Source organism: Calonectris borealis, chromosome 20 (assembly GCF_964195595.1).
Source record: "Calonectris borealis chromosome 20, bCalBor7.hap1.2, whole genome shotgun sequence".
NCBI lineage: Eukaryota > Metazoa > Chordata > Aves > Procellariiformes > Procellariidae > Calonectris > Calonectris borealis.
The window spans coordinates 13,224,611-13,245,849 of NC_134331.1; the positions used below are offsets into that span (position 1 = coordinate 13,224,611).

At 39.4% G+C, this 21,239-nt stretch overlaps 1 protein-coding gene across 8 annotated transcripts in view; it reads left to right on the plus strand.

Moving 5' to 3' along the window:
* The window catches only part of TNRC6C (trinucleotide repeat containing adaptor 6C), a 331,542-nt gene that overhangs the window by 222,164 nt on the left and 88,139 nt on the right, over positions 1-21,239 (plus strand). For 7 of the 8 annotated variants that reach the window (XM_075169886.1, XM_075169887.1, XM_075169889.1 and 4 more), the window contains 2 exons: positions 18,239-18,338; positions 19,266-19,287. In XM_075169886.1, coding sequence (XP_075025987.1) covers positions 18,239-18,338; positions 19,266-19,287 — 122 coding nt within the window. Of the gene's footprint in view, positions 1-1,305; positions 1,861-18,238; positions 18,339-19,265; positions 19,288-21,239 lie in introns of those variants that run through there. The other variant, XM_075169894.1, reaches the window with a different exon arrangement.

The following is a 21,239-nucleotide window of genomic DNA, read 5'->3' on the forward strand; positions in this document are numbered from 1 at the left end:
GAGATTGAAGAGGCTGCGTTATGCACTGGTGTTGGGGAAACCTTGTTGCTCTGAATCTGTGGCTACTGACTCTATGAAGAAAGCTGTAGTAAATCAGATTAATTTGAACTTTTTTTAGTGGACACGACTGCTTCAGGGGACTAGCAGTAGTGTAATAATGCCTTGCGTTGCTTTGTCCTTACCTTCAAAGGAGAAGGTATGTCTTCTGACTTGAAGCTACCGACTGGCACGTAGCTTGTGGAGTGGCAAAGGTGGGTTCAGCCCGGTGGGCCGGTGCTGCCCTTAGGAAGGCGGCTGGAGCCCGGGAGCAGGACCTGTCGGGGCAAGAGCAATGCTTATTAATAGGGGCTGTATTTTAGGCAATATTGTGTACTTTTGACTAAACGTTTTGTTTCTAGTAATGAAAAAAACAGGGCAGACTAACCTCTTTAGTTAAAGCTCTTCTGGATTGCAGTATAAAATATTTAGGATTTATTAATGTTTCTGTTCTCTGTGTGGATTCTCATATTGACAAATTTACGTATCGGTATACATCAGACTAAAAGCTGACTTGAATGGAGTAGTGTATTAATTACGGTTGGTTTATGTATGCTGTTACATCTGTTACAGTACATGGATTATTTTGTAATTAGGCTGTCACTGATGCAGGGCGTTAGTTCACTTACTAGGAATGGACTTGTGGGGAGCCTTGGTCGGTGCCATTTCTGTGCTAGTGCAAAGCATAGTGGAATTTACTCTGGGATGCTGCCCTGGAGTCTTGATTCGGAGTAAAGAAGCATTTGGTAACTTAAAGGTTCACCCTCTTGACATGGCGTCTTTGCGTCTTTCAAAACCCGCCGCTGATCACCTGTGAATGGCAGAGGTTTACCTCCTCTGCTGTTGCACAGCCTGCTGAAGCTTGCTGGGATGAATGAAAAATCCACGGCTCCGGCTTAATTTCTTTTTTTCCGCGGTTTGTCTTTCCTATTAAAATAGCAAGCTATGCTTTTGATGACTTTTGTGGTCTTTCGCTGATGTTTAAGGGAAGGAAGGTAATTCTATCCTTTTTTGTTTGAAGGAGCTTTTTAAGACTTGGAAAAATAATAGGATGAAATTTCCTTAATCTGAGAAATAACATAATTGGGCATAAGAGTACGTTTAACCTGAAGATTCTTTGTTGCAGTTCTCAAAGCTCCCACGTTCCATACCTTGCCAAACTGGACTAACAATAAAACAGGGTAAAGTTAAAGGTTTTGTCGAGCAGGGGCTATAATCTCTTTGTGTCTTGAAGCAAACTGTCGCTGAATGGCAACCTTATGGAAAGTATAGCTTTAAATTAGTCTAGAAATAAAACCTCTTATTTTTCTGTTTTTCATTCACTTCATTCAGAAAGGCCAGGAAATTTTATTCATGTAAGGGATTTACTGCCTGCTGTTAGCTCAAGATGACCTGCGCTTTTGCCATCCATTCAGATACTATACGCGATGCAGACACCTTTTCTCTTTCGTGTTAAGTTTGTTATTAAAAGCCTAATAGCAGGGTTTACTTTCAGTTTTAGCTGTTAAGGCTTAACCAAGATTGGTGGATGTGGGAACGGGTAATATGTTAACTTAGCAGCTGGCCTTGCCGAGATAAACATGCGCTTTTCCAAATGCTGTCATCTGGCCCCTTTCCAAAACAAGCGGGAGGAGGAGGTCGGGGTGGAGCCATCCTTTGCTTTGGTAAAAAGAGGCTTTCACTTGGAAAGAATTGCTAGAGAGTATTGACTGTGAGAACTGCAGATTTGAAAACGAAGTGGCCAGACCTTTCCTAAGCAAACTAAGTAGTCTCCGTTGATTACCTGTATCTCAATGCCCGTTACTGTGCTGCTTCTCTTTGAAGGTATAGCAACTTCCACGTAGAATGCATGTTGCTTCTTTTTAAAAAATCAGTGCTTTGTATAAGACTTTGAACACGAGAACTGATTAAAAATTTATCATCTTTGGTTACAGTAGAGATGTGCAACACAAAAGTGCTATTGTTTTAATTGTTTAAAATTCAGATTACAAGATAATGGTAATACCATTAGGAGGTTTTCCTTTGGCCTAGAAGCTGCAGGTAGGAGCTTGTCGATCCCTTAGTATTAAAGATGAATGATAAGGAAACCTCTTAAATGCCTGTGACGCTGCAGTCTAGCCAATTTAGGATCAGCTGATGCCTTCTAGTGATAATGGCTTGAGGTTTTCAGCTGTATTATGAAGATATCAGCCAGGGCAAATAGTATTTAGAAGAGAAGTATACTTTATTGAATGGGGAGATGATCTAGAAGTGACAGTAAATTGCATTACTAAATGATCTATGCGCTCTGCACAGACTCTTCACTGGTAAATGCTAGTGGTAAAATGAAAGATGGTTATTCTTAATGTATGAAAGCAGAGGAATCAAAGTATTACTTGATCTTCCTTTAGGAATCTGAGCTATTTATGAAAATCGTCTGCCAAAAGCTCAGCTTAGTTTTACGTCTTAATTACCAGATGTAAATGTACTTATGCTTATTTTATAATTACTTAATCATGATTAACTTCACTGTGGATTCCCACACACAGTTATAACTGTGTTTTCTGAAACTTTATTTGTGCAGCTTCCTACCTTGTCACTGACATGTTTTAAAATCTCCTGCACCAAATAAAAATGTCTGAATTTGACAATCACAATAACAAACTGACTGTTCTTGCACAGAGTAGTTACAGTGCTCTTTAAGACTGTATCAAAGATTGTATCACTTGCGGAAAATGCAGCAGTACTTTAAAATATGCACCCGATTCTTTTGTCTTTTTAAAAATGTAACGTATCTCTCTCTTCATCCCAATAAAAAGGCTTCTTTCACTGAAGACATCTGTAACATAACTAGCTGTTCTTAGGTCTCATGATTCAGGGTACCAAGCATCAAAATCTGCGTTAGTTTTGGTCGTAGCCCTGCATGTGAATCAGCACTGTGATTTTTCAGTGTTGAGGTCTTAAAGGTAGTTGTAATTCAAGCTCAGAAAACATTAGAAGCTTTGGTGGTAGTGAGGTCTGCTTTCTGGAGCTCTTCCCTGTGGGTTTACAGCCAAGGATGGCTTGAGAGTGCGAACAGTTATCTGCGCTGCAGCAGTGATGTTTTATGGCTGGGTGCCCAGATTGTCTAGCTTTGCACCCAGCTTTATAGTTTGCCTTTGAGGGCTGTGGAGGTGGAAATCATTTGTAATAAACAGCTATCTGCAGCTTGCTTTTTCTGTGTTTTGAAATGGATATCCATTTAAAACATTGCAAACTAGATGCACATTTACTTAGATTTCAATCAGGAAATTCTGTGTTTTAGACGCTCACTTACAAGAAATGTTAACAATTGCTCATTGCTTTGTATTAAAAATAGCTGATATTTATCCCTTGGCTGTTTAGGCTTTTTTAGCAGTAAGCTCTGAATTGCTAGAGAATGAGATTTTTAAAAATTTTTTATCATTATTATTTGAGAGAAAAATTGACTTATCAAATCGATTGGCATCCTTTGTGGTAATTAAGCCCCAGAGAAAAATATGTTTATGGGTCTCAAAATAGTTATCATGCAACTACCAGCTATAGGCTCATTTAGGAAAAGATAACACCCGCTCCCCTTCCACCCCAAGGAAAAAAACACCCTGGGCTATGAAGTGTTTAGTGTCTGCCCGTGGGCGTTTTCCTGAGGCAGATCCATTCTTTTTTTTTTCCCCAGCTTCTTGTTAATGGGGTCTATGCATGTTTTCCCATGATGACTTTCTGAAGGGATAGTGGGTAGTGCCTTTGTTATGATCTTGGTCAAGAACAATCTCCTAGAATGGCATGTCTGTTTTTTCTTCGATGTGCTGTTTTCCTTCCTATTGCTTTTTTCCTTTCCTGTCTTCTGTCTGTATGCTGTCTGCTTGAAGTTTACAGTTTTCTCTCTCGTACTGCATTTGCAAGACTTCCCGATGAGAAGTGGAAGAGCTTTTTGTTTTGTTTGAGGGAAACACAGTACTCACAGTGGCTTGGATACCGTTCTGGGTGGTCAGTATGTACACATATCGATTGTTAGTTCAAACTGACTTCTGCCAAGTCTATTTTAAGCTCAGCCAGATATCTATGTTGTGTCAGTCTGCTTTTCGGTCGTACTCTAGTCTCTCAGGTCTTTCAGTTCTTCAGAATTCCAAAATGTTTTCATGGCTGATGCGAACGTCATTGGTGCTGACAATGGAGATGCTTGTTTTTAAACAGTAGCTGGTTTGTGGTAAACAAAAGAGCATCAGCCCAGTGCTTTAACAGAAACCATTCTAGAAAAAAGAAGCAGTTCAGTGAGAGTGGGGGGAAAAAAAAATTCAACAGTACAGGTGCATAATGTGTTGACTGCCATACTGTTACTGTATTTTCTTACAAGGTCATTGATAGAAGACCATAGAAGGTGGTCTTTGGCATTGCTTGTAATGTTTTTGCTTGAACTCAATGTATGTTCATAATAGCCTTGAAGATGATATTTCATATGAAATGCGAAGTTAAAAACTTTACTAGCGCTGCAAGCATAGCCTAATGGCGTGTGTGTAAATCAAGTAAGACTCTTTACATGGTGTATTACTAAAGCCAGTCTGGAGTAGGAGTCCTCATCCCTCTGCTAACATCATTCTTTCTACCTGTAGGTCTCAACTTCCCTCTTCTCTCAATGTTTTTAATCAATTACACAAGCTTACTTGGCGTAGGAGAATTGCTTCCAATGTTTGTGTTGTTTGAACTTTTTCCACCTTTTCAGCTTTGAAATAGGTGCTCCACTTGGAATTTTGTCTCTTACTCCCTGGCTGTGTAATGAAAGATGTTACACCTCTCAAATCTAATCATTCCTGTCTCTTTATGGTGTCACGGCTGCAATGCTGTAAGCACACAGTATTGTACCTCATTCTTGTTTTGCGATGCTGCAAAAAATTGCTGTTAGTTAAAAATAACCTATTGGCATAAGAGTGCTGATCACATCTGTTCATAACATACCTCTTCATTTTCCTGCTTATGAAACCGTTTAGTTTCTCTTTGCTTAACATTAGCTGATGTAAACTATAAAGAGGTATATGTTTATCTTTTTAAGCCTTTTAAAAATAAATTAATATGGAAGATGCAGCATCTTCAGATAAGGAAGGAGAAGAGCCTGGTGGTAGCAATCTAAATGCTATTTAATATTTTCTAGTATGATCATCATAAAATATAGCTGTCTGATGCAGGTGTGGAACTAAATTTGGTCTGTCACAGTAATAGAATTGCTGCTATTGAGGAGGAGAGTCTTGTATAAATAGCACTGTTTCAGGTGAAAGATGTTATTATATGGGACTTACTGGAGCTTGGTGAATGTGTAGTTTTTACCATTTCTATTCTTCTAATCAAACTTTTAGAAGTCTTTCACTTTTGAAAAGAATGATCCAAGTTAAGTAAGTCTCATTGGGCACCAATAGTACATTATCTAGTGGTGTCAGTCTTTATACTGTGCTAGCACACTTATGTGTAGTAATTGAATAAAGCTACAGTTGTGTTATTGGATGGATGCTTACATAATGATTTGCTTAAAAAAAGACCCTCAACTTTAATTTTTTCTTGCATTTGTGAAGGTGAAATGTTCTTCACAAATTTCTAGGTGAAATACTGCAGTGACAGCAACCCCCCATGCTTTTGAAGCAAATAACCCAGACTGATAGATATCATCTGTTTTATCTGGATGGTATTGCAACACTCTGATAGTCCAACTACATTGAAATTGTGATTCCCTCCTCCTCCCTGTCCATCCCCCGTCCCTCTGTCAGCATCCAGACAAGCAAGAGCTGATCTTTCTGGAATTCTGTCTGCATCTACTGATCAGATAACATACTTGGAGACATTTTGGATATATTTCTGAGAATATTTGCTCCCCTGGGCATTTCATGGACTAACTGATGGCATAAAATAGTTACTACTAAGATCGTAATTGACCATAAATTGATTTCCAAAGTGGTGTTTACTGCTGCTGGTTTTCCTGTCCCGGAAGATCATTTATGGTTATTTCCTTTCCCCATCTTTTCACCACCGTGTCTCTCCTCCCCCCCAAGGAGACGCTATTCATTTGCTAGGTTGCAAAACGGATGATGGCCCATTCTGATGGTGGCTCTGATATTCTCATTTATTATTGGCAGGAATTGGGGTCCAGACGCTTTACTGTGGAAAGTGTGGTGGAGGAACAGAACTTTGATGCTTGATGAACTTAATGGAAATAAGGATTACCTTTTCAGCAATGCAGAGTTAATCTTTTAAACTCTGGTGGATTTGTGGAGGGAAAGGTGCTAGCTTGGACCTTTCTGTTTACTTAGTATTGGATGATAGAATATGTCTTTTTCTGAATTTTGTGGATTCAGTTTCCAGCCTAAAGATAGGTATAGAGTAATGTAACGGTTTCTTATCTCACTTGAGTATGTTGTGATATTAATTTTCAAAACAGTGTTGCAGCTGAAGATGCAGTGGAACAAAAACTCAATTGCTTCAAAATGTATTATCTTTAAGTTGAATGAAGTGATCATGGTGGGCAGTGTTTTGATTTTTGTAGTTAAACGCTAAGAATGTATAAAAAGTGCACAAAGCAATTAAGTAGATTTTCTTCATTTGTGTTTAAACTTCCACATATTTGCAGTGCACCACTTTTAGTACAGTTTATTAGTCTATAGTATGTTTTGTCTTCCTTGACTCGGATCAAATTTGGTGTTAACCTCCTGCAGAGAATTCCAGGACCCCTGACATTTTATTGTGATTCTTGATTAGCTCACCAGGGTTCCTGCTAAGAATTCTTCTTTCATTCATTTGATAAATTGAATTCCCTGTTCACAGTGCCTTTAAATAGAATGGTATTTGGAAAACTTGAAGACAACAACTTGAATGTTCAATGAGCTCACCCAGCAAATTAAAAAATGCAGAAGGAGGATATTATGGGTTTCTGTATTCTGAAATCTTTTAAAAGAATAAACTTTTTAGAAAAATGTAAGTCTCCATCTTCATATTCCCTTTAAATTTATTTCCCATCTGGTTTCTACAACAAGGAGTTCTGTTGACATCTGTTTTCCCTTTTTCATCTTGCCTTGTTATGTCAGGAGCCGTGCATTCACCTAACTTACGTCTGTATCTGGGAGCAAGTATAACAAGGTGGTATACGGCCATATAGTGGGACTTCAGCTTTCCAAGGCAGCATGTGTGCAGAGTAGAGAGCATCTTGTTCTTTACTCCCAGTATACCCGAGCCTAGCTTACGCGCCTCATAGATACCTTATGCCATTCACTCAGTTTTCCTGTGTATCCCCTTAGTATTGCTGGTGGTGCTGGCAGGGCTTGTGCTGTGGAGTACCGATCTGAGCTCCACAGCATGAGGAATAGTGGTGGTGGTATTTTTTTCTGATTCTAGATCTTGAGGCACATCCTCCCTGTGAGGCCATTGTCCTTTTACATCCCTAGGTCTCTCTCCGTGAGCCTCCCAGAGTTGGGGCTGCAGCAGTGTCCTGCACCTCCCCGCTGCTTGTGCGTTCTGAGGTGACATCTGGAGATCTCGGTGGTGAGGTGGCAGGGACCCATTCCCTGGGTAGGACGCCATCTTCCTAGAGGCTGGTTTCTGCAGGCTTCTGCCACACAGCTGTGAAACAACTTTAATATCATAGGAAAACTCAGGCTGGAAGGGACCTCAGGAGGTCATCTCAGATAGGCAGGTCTGTATTTAAGTCGAGCAACACATGCATGTCTGGTAACATGTCTGCTTCTACTCACTATGTTGCTGGTATGTGTTGGTGTTATTCTTAGACTCGTCTGGTACAGTTTCCGTGCCTGTGGGTAGGAGCGAGGGAGGTGCATGTGCGTTTTTCTACTGTGCCTGTGGCAGGAACTCTACCTAAAGGAGAGGTATTTCTTCCAGACCTCACCTTCCCAGGCCTTCTTAATCACACTGGAGCCACTCATGAGTGTGGCAGTGGGCGTGTGTGGCTATGGCTGCTGCAAGCTGGGTGTCTTTTATTGAAGATATGTTGGCACCACCTTTTCCTCAGAATTAAGCACAAGAGCAGCATCATAAATGTATTTGTCTTAAGCATAAATTCTGCTGCCTACTTTTTGATCTGGTAGGTTGTGTCGTCTAGCTTGACCTGTGTGAGAGCACCAGCTGCTCTTCAGCTCCTGCAATAAGCAAGCTGAATATGCTTGCACCTGCTGATAACGAAGTGATTGGGCTCAGAAATAGTTGAGTGCTGGCATGTGACTGTGAAACAGAGGGAGAAAAGGAGGACTAGGGGTGTTGGAAATCCCTACAGGCAAAATGGTACATCGTTTTAGTTATGCAAACTTCCTTTTCATTTTTTTTAAGGAAGCATAAAGGTTTAGCTGTGCTTGCTTGAAGATTGTGAACACAGCTACGCAGAAGCGGTGTTCCTAGCTGACTACTCTGCAGCACGCGTTGTCCCTCCTGACCCTGTTACTGCCGGAGAGGTGACGCACTGACCGGCTCCTCCAGCCTCCGTCCCTGGGAGTGGTCAGCTCTCCCAGAGAGCCTGGGGGCTGTGCTGCGAGGCAAAACATCCTGTGGAGCTGTTGCTCCTGTTCCTATTTCCTGGCCTCCTACTCTGCAGTGTCCCTGTGCAGCTGCCCCAGGAAGCAGTGCTCCTCTGACATGTTCTTCAAGTCCAGCTAAACAATTTGAGCCAGCAGCTTGTCCATAGGTTGCTTCTGCTTCTAGGTCAGTTAATGGGTGATACTTAGTTGAACAATTTGTCAGTTTTGCCTCTGTTGGCACAGGGCTCTCGTCTTCTGAAGTATTTGCAGAAACCAAAATAGCAAACATAGTATCTGGAGAGAGACAAACATGCTGCATTCTTGCTGAGCTACTGGATTCCAAAGCTGTTTTCCTTTGTGTATTATGCCCCAGGAAGACTGGGGAAGAGCTCTGGACCAGATGCTACATCAACTGCTGGTAAATATCGTCAGGCCTGGGAGGGAAGCAGCGCTGTGAAAGTAAACCTAGTTATCTGCACTGCTCACAGTCTGTGGCTTAATTTGCCAAGAGAGGAGTTGGTCCATGTTTGCTGGGGGAGGAGAGATGTTGTTCATAGCATCTTTTTTGCTCTTTGTAGCCTGCTTTCAGTGGTGAATGTAATGCAAGCTTTTTTTTGGGGGTGGCTTTTTTTTTGCTTGGTCCTTGCATACCCTGAGTGATGCACATGATGGGATACTTGAGATCTGCTGGGGTGTTGTCAGCAGACTGAGGGAGCAAATTCTGATATGGTTCATGCCTGAAATGTATACAAGGATGAGGTTTTGTGTACAGTGTTCTAGCCCATGCCCAGATGTCCCTACTAACTACTTAAGTTGCACCAGAGTGGAGCTTGTATATACATTAATAGGCCTGCACTGTGGAGAGTAACACCTTCACAGAAGAGGTGGCGTACCTGTGTGACAGCAGCTTCACACCCTATAGGATCATCTACACCAGCGTGTTAATTTGGATTGGGAGTTTCATAGTTAAGCAAACTTTCTGATTGTCCTCACTTGCTGTGCTTTGATTGACATCATGGAGTGGTCTTGGAGTGCAACAGTTGGATTCCTTTTAAATAAAGCTTCACTGGATGATGTGCTCCAAGGGTGCAGTTAATGCTTTCCTGCTGCAAGTGAGCGTTCGGTACCTGGGAGCAGACTGGAGCTAGTCTCCAGTAATAAAGTCACCTGAAACGAGGGTAGTGTGGCTATCAAGTCCTCTGCACTGACAGTTTTGCACTGCAAATCCACTTCTATTGCTCTGCACTACTTAGTAATGAAGATGTAACAAACATCTGAAATGTTCCCAGTTGTACTGCAGTACTCTCATTAGTACACCGTCTCTCTCTGGTAACAGTCCAGGAGAAATTGAACAAAAGGAAGTCTGTAGATGAAAAACAAAAACCCCAAACCCTGCGAACATTCACTGGGACTTGGGCAGTGCTCAGATACTGTCTTGTCAAACTTCTGATGTCTGACTTACCACGTAGAGTTAATCTGCATCCTTAGTTTATATTGGCTTTTTCTTCTCTGGGATTTTTTCCCCACTTCCAGTGACTGGTAATCAACTAGGAGAAGCTAAAACAAGGCCAGGTCAGTGTGTTTTTTAAAAATATCTTGAATTGAACCATAGTAACTATCTAGTCTGCTTTATTTTTTTTCTAATCTAATTTACTTCAGTGGTTGTTTACCTTATGTGTACATAAAGTAGGGTCAGAATAAGTTAACGCTGGGTGAATTGAAAACTTCCAGTGAGAGCCTAGGTCCTGCAGTAAATAGCAGCTGGTGCTCTCCTTGAGGTCCTGCCAGTATTTTATTGCTCTTTAACCAATAATCCAAAATGGCATGTTAGAAACACCATGTACTATTGCTGGAGATGCAGCCTTGAGACAAGGCGTGTGACACAGGTGCTCTTTTTTCTTCTGATCATGAAATTTCTATTTTACAGTTTGTAAGAGCAGGATTATTAATTTAGTCTCTTGGGCAACCTAAAATCTTCCTGTAGTTTCAGTAAGATACTTCAATTGAATGTGGTGCTTTTTACATCCTGTTCTCAACTAATGCTGTAGTGTTCTTGGGTGTCTTTAAATGGCAGCTACATTCTGCTCCGGCACAAATTTCAGTAGAGAATGAAGTTGGCTGTGTGCGTCTTGCACTTTAGTCAAGTGTGCTGTAGTTTAAAGAAAGCCTGGAAGGGAGTACATAGGGGTCAAGTCTAATCCCTCACAATTACAGGCAGCAGTGGAGAAGAGTCCACAGAGCAGCATAGACCTGAAGATACCTACCAGTACTCTGTAACAAATCACATCAATAAATACACACAAAGAAGACTTAAAGCCACAACTATATTGTACAGTAAAGGGACAGATCAAGGGCAGTATTAGTATTAGTGGTCTGCTTCTGTGCAGGAACATTGGTGGGATTTCTGGGTGACTTCAGAAATCAGACTGCTGTTCCTGTTAGGTGATCAGTTTTGTCTTGCGTGCTCCAAGATAAGTTGACCAGATACTGGGAGCACCAAAGTACCAGGCCCACAGTTGTTAGCAGTGGGTGATGTTTTGATGTTTCAGAGGAAGGGAGGAATCCCCTGTCAAGGCAAATAATGTATTAAGGTGTGACAAGTGCAGGACAGGGGCATAATTTGGCAGCTAGAAACCCCAAAGCATGGGATTAATGAATTATAAATTGAGGTCAAACAAAACCACTCATCAAGCTTCATTTATGACTCCCTGTAGGAACAGATTTTGCACCCAAACTTTCAAATTACAGCGTTTACTTTCAAGCTGCGTGATCACACCTATACATGTAACCTGTCCATAAATTTACCTTGTCCACAGTGGTGTAGCTGAGGGCTTTTCCCCCTTAATGCCCTTTAAAGAATATTGTAGGATTTTACTTTGCGAATGGGTAGAGGCCTCCTGTTTCCAGTCCAATTGTGTTTGTGTCCAGGAGTCGGTGTGGCCCTGTATCAGTGTTACTTTTTAATAAAAACAAGTCTTCCTTTCTTTAGGTATTTTTCCTTTTCCCTCCCCTAAATGTGTATTTATAAAGATTTGGTATGTCTTCTAATGTTGTGGGTTTTTTTTTAAAATGCTACAGTGTGCAAGATTGTTCTTTATGCCTAATCCAAATTTAAATTCAGTCCTGCTTACCACAGCTGAAGTAGAAAGATTTTACTCCATTCTTCTCTACCTCTCTCTCTAACACCTATTTGAATAAAGGGGTTGCCATCTCTTTAGATTAAGTGAATCCAAGTCTCAATTTTTTTCCGCAGGCCCATGCTTTTTTTGATCTCTGATCCTTCTTGTTGCTGTTTTCTGGACTCTCTTCTGTTGATCTGTCTCTCTGTTGCTGTAGGCAGTCCCAGACTGGACACAGTACAGCAGCTGGTGAATTTCTGACCATTTGTGACATTGTTGCTTTGCATTTGGATTGAGATCAGCTGTAACAACTCTTTTTTTCATCCCCAAAACTGGTGTTTAGCCACTTGTTCCCTATGCTGTATTGATATATATGATTATTTCTGCCAAACATGGTACCCTGCACTCTTTCTCACTGAATTGCATTCTACTTTTTTTGAACATTTCAAGTTTATCAGGTTGTTCTGAATACTGTCTGTCCTTAATTGTTTTGCAGCCCCATGACTTAACATATTTCGGAAACTTAGTAAGTGCACACATTTTTCCAGCAGCAAAGTGGTTAATAAAAGTTTATGTTGGACATGTGGCATACTGCAACAAAAATGCATTGGTTCTCTGCCTTGTTGGAAGGGGAAGTGCTGAGGTTACTTGTTTTGTGGGTATTTTATTGTAATTTCATTTAGCTTATGTTCCCTACCTTGTTCTTAGAAAAAAAAAAATAAAGCAACGATGTTCTTATTAACAAAACTCTGCATGTTGCTCGAGAATTCAAGAAATTACTTCTATTGCCTCCCTGTTGTCCTTTTCAAAAATGCCTGCAACTATGCCATAGGAAAAGAATCAGACTTCCCCCCCCCTCCCAAATCCTTGTTAGCTGTTACTGATGTTTTTATCCCTTCCCCTTTTAAGTTATATGCACAATGTTTGCCATTTGCTAGTGTTCTGGAGTGCCATCCATCTTCTGCTGATTCTTTAAGGTAATCTGTAATGACTTAGACACAGTTGTTCTTCTGGTAAATTACATCAGGCCCAGCCAGTGGAAAACCATCCCATTTCTCTAGGGACTTTTTAAGCTGTTCTTACTTCTGCTGGCCTGATTTCCTATTATTTGGAGAGGTAGCAAAATGTTTTGTTCCATCTCCTTTTTTTTTCCCTGCCAGTTCATGGAAGTTTTCCTCAGAAGTTGGGTCATTCCTTCTTCCAGATTCGGGGAAAAGGCGCTTAAGAAATACATCTTGAGATTCTTGCGTGGAGCTGTGTTCACCGGCCCCTTTGGGCGAGGAAGCCAGGATGAAGCTTTGCAGTGGTGGTGGCAGAGATCCCGGGGCAGGAGCAGCTTGGTTGCTGGCTTCTTGCTGCCCCTGCCACCAGCTTAGAGCAGAGCCTCCCTACGTAGGGCAGAGCACCACGAAATCCCTCTGTGAAGCTGTCGTCATCTGCGGGCTCAGCACCCGTTCAGATGGTTGTTGGCCATCTGTTCCCAGCTGACCTCTTTAGTGAAGGCTAAAGCAGAAAGAAAAGTACTAGCGCTTTAGCCCTCATAGGGTCATCTGTCAGTAGTCCCCCTTTCCCACTGAGTATCAAAACTAATGCTTCCTCTTGCTTATTAACGAAGCACTTAAAGTTGATTTATTGTTACTTTTTATATGCACAATACTAATACCTTGTTGGCCTTCCTCATTTTTGTCCCCATGTGTTTGTGCTGGGTTTTTTTCATATTCCTTCTTATTTATTTGACCTAGTTTTGTGTGCTGCTTTCTTTTTTGAGGTGATTGGAGAGCTTGTAATTAGGGACCAGCTTGACTCTTCTTGATTAATGACTAAGCCTAGATATCAAGGGAAAAAAGCTGGCACTTTTAAAGTCACACCGGGTCCTTGCCTTCACTGGTATTTACTCCAGAAAGGTCGCAGAGAGCTGGGCTGGGTAAAGATGAAGCAGGAAACAAAATCAGCACTAGCCAGATGTGGAGTTTTAGTTTATCCGTTCTAGTAGTCATGAAAACAAGGACTGCTGATGATGTGGTGACCTCTTGCTTTATGTAGTATTCCTCCTATACATTAGAGTATCTGCATTGTCGTTTAGATTCTTGGTGATTTACAAGAAACAATGCCTGCCTTTTCCTATGTGACAGTATATTTCAGTTGTCCTGAATTAATTGAAGCCTGCCTTTCCAGTATTCACTGCTATTTAAGTTTTTAATTCCATTTCATTGCCACCCTTCAAGCTGCTTTCTGCCTTCAGGATCTCAGCCACTTCTTTCTTACCATTTAAAATCAGATCTTGAAGAACTTTCTAAATAGTAATTTTCTTCATTTCTATTTGAAACTGTATAATGCCAGATTTTGAGAACTTGGTAGATGGTTACTGTGTTTTTCATGTTTATGCTGTCCAGACCCCCTGTTATCACATGTAATGATGCATGGCTCTGTTAGTTCCTCCTAAAAAGCCTGCTCAGCATGCTTTGCTAGCCTGCCTTTGGGCGATTATTTGTCAGTTCCTTACAATTCTAGTATAAAGATTTTCCCACCCACCCACCCATCATCATTGTGAGGAAAAACATATGTGTTCAGAAATGCAAAATGCCCTGTTGTATGGTGGGGGAAGTCAAAACCAGAGCAATAGGTAAGCAATTGTATGCAGTTTGTAGGATTTCTGTCAGTAGCAGCTGACAAGGGAGGTTTTTCCAGCATAAAGTAGGATGTGAACTTAAGGTACAAGAGGTATTCCAGAATTAAGGTATGGGAGCTATTCTCTCATTGGGCTAAACCAGGCAAAGACATCTGTAGATGAAGATTAAAAATGCTATTCTGAAGAGGTATTCTAGGCAGTTTTCCTATGTAAATAAATAAACCTTCAGCATCTTAAATATATACAAACAAAATTCATCAGGCTGCTAGGTTTGGAGCTGTGTCACATGAAGGGAAAAGAGACAGGTCTCTGTTTAGTCCTCAACTGTTGCAGGAACTTCTGAACTATAAAACATTGTGTGGGTAATAACCTTGCATGTAATAACACAAATAGACTCTACTTGAAGTTTGTTTAAGAATACGATATTCCCAAAAGAATACGATATTGCAAAATCCTGTTAGAATGTCACATCAGTGCTAATTCAAAATACCAGCTGTGGCTTCAGATGTGAAAGCAATCCAATGTCTGATATCAACTAGAAACTGAAGTTGCCACTTAGCTTAAAAAATAAAATCAGCCTAGATTTGTTAATTTTTTAAAGGGATCAGTAAGCCTTTCTGCACTAGGCATTGACAGAACATAGCCATAGTTCTCAAGTTGTTCTGACCATGACCTGCATTTTGTCTTCCTTTCCTGTTCAGGGGGAGCTCCTAAGCATGTGTACTTTAAAGATAGCCTTGGTTTAGGTTTGGATTTAATAAGCTAATTGCAATCTTTAAAAACAACACTTGATGCTATAGTAAAACTCTTTGCTCATAAAAATCCACCATGATTTTGATACATCAGATCCATATATATGAAAAAGGCAAACTCCTACAAGTATGTTCTAAGACACTTCTGGTTTAAATCATATGAGCTTTGTATTCATAAATTTTTTAGCATGTTTCCTGTAATAAAGATTAAATTGTCGCTCAGGAAGTAAAACTGCAACACATGCCTTTGACAACGTAATCAAACTTTATATAGCAATGTTTTTATTGTTTTCCTTTTGTTTTGCTCTTAGATGACTAATTTCTGCCTAGAAGTGACAGCAAGAGTTGCCATCTGAGAGGCCACTTGGAGCTTTATTTCTATTTTAAGCGTATTTAAAGCAAATGTATTCAGAAGTGTCATTATGTAAATCAGTTTTGAAAATTGAACTCCATTAAAAATTATAGTATCATTTTCTGAGTTAATCTGAGGCTATTTTAGTCTCAGAAATGGAAAAAAAAACCCAAACCACCAAACAGGTTTCTGCTAGGAGTGGCACTTCTACCTCTTATGTTGTAATTGATATGATAATACAGTAATAAAATACATTGTATTTTTAATGGAGCAAAATGTTTGCTCTTCTTTGATTTGGAAAATCCTCTGACATTGTGTATTACCTGCATAAGGGAGGGAGTAACATAAAACAGTGATGGGGAGTTGTCAAAACAGAATCACCTTTAGAGGACAGAAAGACTGGAAATAGAGAAGTTCATAGCGGAGTCCAGTCTGAGTATTGAGACTTCAGCAGTGATGAAAGGAACTTGATATAAAAAAAAACAAAAAAAGCCTAACAAGAAAGTTGGGAACTATGTACTTTCATAGTTTAAATAAACTGCAAATTAAGTCAAGTGGTGGTGGTGTGGTGGTTTTTTTGTTTGGTTTTTTGTTTGTTTGTTTGTTTGTTTTTTACACTGCACTGACTGTTAAAAGGGATTTAAATGTAATTGTGATGTTCTGGAATTGCTGTCATGTCATGGGTTTTCTTAAGTACTACTAAGAGGAAACCAAAAAGTTTCTCATTTTGCACTGACTTGTTTCATTCACCTGCTTTAAAAAACAAAAAAAGCTAGAACTTCCCTTGGCAGTAGTCTGATAGTTTGGGAAAGCTCACTTGAAGACATGGGCTCTGCAGTGTGTGATGTGACTTGAGTAGGGAGCACTAAAAATGAAGGGATGGAATGTTGTCACTTTGTGGTTACTGAAATCCTGGGGACTTCTGTTCTTCTGCAGAGTCAATGGGAATAAAGTCAAATCTATTATGGTTTCAACTCAGTTTCTTTTGGTAATGTAAGTCATCTCTTTTTGCAAAGTCCTAGAACAATCCGTTTAAAACTACAATTTTAAGTACCCTTTTCTTAAGTGCAGTGTTAAGTATGTGATGCAAATACCCACCTGCAACTCTTAAGAGCAAATGTTTCTCAAACATTGATTTACAGTACAATATTTGCAAGGTGGCCCTTTGAAATTGGCATAAAGTTGAGCAGTCATGCAGGTGATGAATTTTTGGTCATGACAGAAAGTGACTCAAGTATTTAAAATACAGGTATCTAATGCCATTTTAGATGTTCTGATCTCCAGTTGTGCACCAAGCACTTCCAGATGTGCCTGACCTCCAGCTGCTCTTCCAGACTCTGGGTCTTGCCGTATCTGTCACTTCTGTAAATAGTTTGAGTGCTGTAAGGTGTCTAAAAGGGCACTAACACCGATGTTGAGACCTCTGAATTGCTTACTGTGATGTTTATTGTTTTGGGTAACACAAGGAAAGGGCAACTGCTTTTGGTTTAGTCTGGAGCGATGTGCAGGACCTCCGTAAGCACTAAAGCATCTGCAGTGCCAAAATCAGTATTTTCAGGCAAGTGAAAAAGCCAAAAACTAGAACACCCTTCAGCAGCCAAAATTTCAGAAAATGGACTACAGTATTCCTTTTTTATAAAAAGGGAAACTATGTAAAAATGTGCAAACTTGTTAAAAGGAAAATAAAAGGAACAGTTAAGGGGCAAAATGTTTTATGGGGAGTGTTTGAAGACACGATGTGCAAATTTTGAAGAGTATCTGTTTCTCCTTTAGGTAAAGAGCAGCGCCCACCCCCTGCCCCCAGCAGACCTGTTGTGATAAAACAATTGAGCAAAGAATATTATAACTCAAGAGACCTTTTTTAAAAACAACAAAATCCAAACAAAAAAAAAAGGAAGGGGAGGCTGTAGGCTTTGGCAAGTTAAATGTAAAGCAATAATAAGTTAGGCTAAAAGTGATCTCGATGAATAATTGGAAGACATTGAATCTAATAATAATAATAGTAATGGTTTCAGCCCATCAGAAACAGAGTATTCTCAGAAGATCTGTAAGGCTGATAAATGGTCAGGATCTAAAGAGCTGTCAAGGAAGATAAAATAGTTATAGAGAAGTAAATTAATTATTTGCATTGGTATTTATTTGGAAAGGTGTTGGGGATGTTCATTGTTATAAACATTTATTACAGTGATGGACAAGGAGAGCATAGATGGTGAGGTTTCAAATAGATTTTCTTCCTGATTTGAGGCAACTTAGGTTAAATTTTAACCAAGGTGCTACTGGAACAGTCTTATTTTGTATTTGTGCAAATTCTTCAGCTAGAATTTATAGGATGAACACAAAATACGACGATTTGAATTCATCTGGGCCTCGGTTTACAACTCCTTGAGAACAAAATTGATGCATATGAGAGATTAATACAGTATGTGTTTGATCAAAAAAAGAAAAATAGTTGGAAAATAATCTACTCGGTCATGATCTTTAAGGTATATTGTGAATCATAGCTGTTGAAAGCCAGCAGAACTTGCATTAATTACCTGGGTTTTGTTCTTTTTTTTCAGTTGTAAACTTTCTTTCCCTAGAATGTGCTAATATTAAGTAGTACTTTTGAGTGATTGTGAAAGGAGGTTCTAAATAAAATCTATTCTTTCTGAATTTTCATTGTTTACAGATTTATTTGTCATTGGTTTCAATTTTGGAACAGCTTTTTTTTTTTAATGTTTTTATTACAGCGTTAGAAGCAGCCTTTTTTAAACATGAGATGTAGAAAGTTAGCAATGTAAGTATGGATTATTGACCTTCCTAGATAAACTTCATCTTATTGAAAAGCTCTTCCCAACTTTTATTCTTATCAGGGAGAAAGAACAAGAAACACAAGAAGAGGAACATTTGATGGAAGAAAAGAAAAAGAAAAAGCAGGAAGAAAAGAAAAAGAAGGAAGGTGCTCAGAAAAAGGTTTGTTCATGTTACTGTTTTAAATGATATATTCACTTTTACGTGTAACGTACAGATACTGATTCTGCAGCCTTTACTTCTGTGAATAATTCTGACGCAAGTGAGCAGTCCTGTCGACTTTGAGTGAGGCTGCGGTCAGAAAATCTCTGCAAAAGCAGTTGTGACAGTTCATTAGCACTCCCCAAGCTGCTTGCCATCCCCTGATGTTAAGTTACTGCTCCCACAGCTGTGTCACGTGAATGTTCCTCATCAACGTCAATGCGAAGTTAACTGGATTAGTCTCAACTGATACTGAAGTGACTGTGGATTCCGAGGCCATTGTGCATTTTCAGTGGTGTGCATTCTCCTGCCTCGTTTTCTGGATTACATAGTTAGTTTTAATCGTAAACGGCCCGTAGGATGTGAGTAGGAATTGATCACTGTCTTTTCCAGTATAAAAATCAGGCATCATAAAAAAAAAAAAGTGGGTAGATTCCAAACAGATTAAAAAAAGACAGATCTTCACAAAATGTGCAGTTAATCTGTGTAAGCTAATAGTATGTATGGATTCAAAAGGATACTGGACAAATTTACGGAAGTTAGTTCTGTTGAGTGTTAAAAGGTTAATAAACGTACTGTTTGGTTCAGGGAGCCTCAGAACCTCAAGTGACAGAAGGCTGGGTGGGTAGGTGGGGGTACTGTCATACTGCTTGCAATGTTTTATACTGTCCCTTTGGCATCTGCTTTTGGCTTCAGTCAGACAAGGGTAGCCATTCTTACATTCCTGTACATGGAGTTAAGCTAACATTCTCCAGTCCTTAATTAGAACTAATGCCTGATTCATGTAAGCAGTTCCTGCAAAAAGTTAGGCCTGCAGCCTTATAATTAATAGGTATCATTTTGAATATTGACAAGTAGTTGATTTGTTTTGTTCTTTTCTTCTTTCAGGCTGCTGAACAAAAAACCAAAGGTAAATTCACGTTTATTCCTTGTGAAACATTTGTAAGTTTGATTAAAAAATGTGCTTGTACTTTTTATTCTTTGTGTCTTTTTAATGGGGAGAGTACTATCTTACTAGGACGGTTCTGTTCTTAAAGTTTTTTTGGAGGAGCTGACTATATGGTGGGATTCTCAGGATAAGCTTTTTCTTTGCTTATCTTGCTGGGTATCGTATGGCACCTTTTTGACAAGAATATATGGATTAAATTTCTGTGAAACATAGCACAACATATGTCATCCTTTTTGTCTAATGTCAAGACAGATGTAGTTTTCCATTTAGTTATTAGTAGTTAGTTATCTATTTCAAAGACAACTAATTGCCACCAAAAAGGGTGAATCTCTCCCCATGAATGCACAATTCAACTCAATTTAGTGAGTAAACTCAATTCATTGAACTTCGGAGAAAGCTATTTCCCCCACTGCCACCATTTTTTTTCTTTCTGTGTGGGTTTTCTGCTTGGTAAGTGAATTGAATTGGTTTGCAGCACGGTCCAGGAAGCAGCAGAGATAAGCAAGGCATTCTCCTTTTTGGGGCGGTGAACTCCTAGGTGCCCTAGGAGAAATGTTAATGAAGCTATGGCCTTAAAACGGTGAGGAAGAGAGTCAAGGTGATGCCTCTGTTCTGCAACTGTTGGCTTACAGTTACTTTATCTAGTCTGTCCTTTGATTTACATGGCACCACACAGGACTGCAGAACAGTTCTGAATGAGTTAATACGCACTGTTCTTTATTGCTGGGTAATTAGGTGACAGACAGGCAAGTAGAGCTTCCCAGATTCCCAAAGACTAGGAATTAGAGAAGAGCCAAGCCTAACATATGGAGTTGACAAAACAACTTGTCTCAAACACTTTTTATGTATTTATACAGCAGAAATTAAGTATTGCTTCAGTAATACTGAGTTCAGAAAAATAAAGTCTAACTACATGATGAAGAAACTGTAACAAGTAATTTATTGAAACTCTGTCCTTTTCTTTCCAAATTGTTCTTATGTAGGAAGTGTGAAATCATAAAGTTTTAGTCTGAATTCTGTGGCATCTGCCCTGTAAGATCTCATGTAACAGTGGATTTTGCTTGCAGGAGAAGAAGGTAGCAGAAGTAGCTAAGCCCCTTGAAATCTTAAGTACATGAAAAAATTCGGAATTAAGATACATCAGAGCGATTTCTATTTAAGTGGGATATTTCTGTTTCCACAGTATTACATGTTTTGTTCTCTCTATCAGCTTGTTTCTGCGTGAAAAGGTTTCACTATTCTATGATGTATTATAATTACTTTTTAATATCATAATTCATTGGCAGATGTGTTTGCTGACAAAGTAACTAAGTTCATTTTCACGTGATAATACAGTGGCTCTTCATTTCTGTTAATATTGAAACACAGTGCCTTCTGCTTTCCTCTGGCGATATTATTATTTCTCTCTTTGTTGTGACAGCTTTGTTTTTAATTGCTTGAAAATGTCAAGTTTAAGTTTTTAAAAGTAGCATGATAATAACTCCAGTTTTTCGGGTACGCTTGTGAGTTAATTTCTTTCAAATTAAGGGACTATGTTTCTCCATCTGTTTGATTTTTTTTTTTGGTTCATTATCTTTGTATTTAAGCGTCCTATGTTACTACTATAAAGTATAAATTGGGAAGAAGACAACAGTAAATAAAGCTAGTTATGTTAAAGATTAAGCAGTTCTAGCTTTTATTGTTTCATCTATCAGAAGCAGGTAATGCACTGTTTGTAGTTAGGTGTCATTGGAAAGAGTTGACCTCTCCTGTTCATGTTCAGTGCAAGGGATAGTGGTTATTTACAGTCATATGGATGACCCTTCTTTTAATTTCCTTTGGCGGGCAAGTACTTGTTGCTTTTAAGGTTGGTCTGTGGGAATGTTTTATTTCCACTTCATGATACTGTTCTTTTACATTTATCTTTAGGAGGG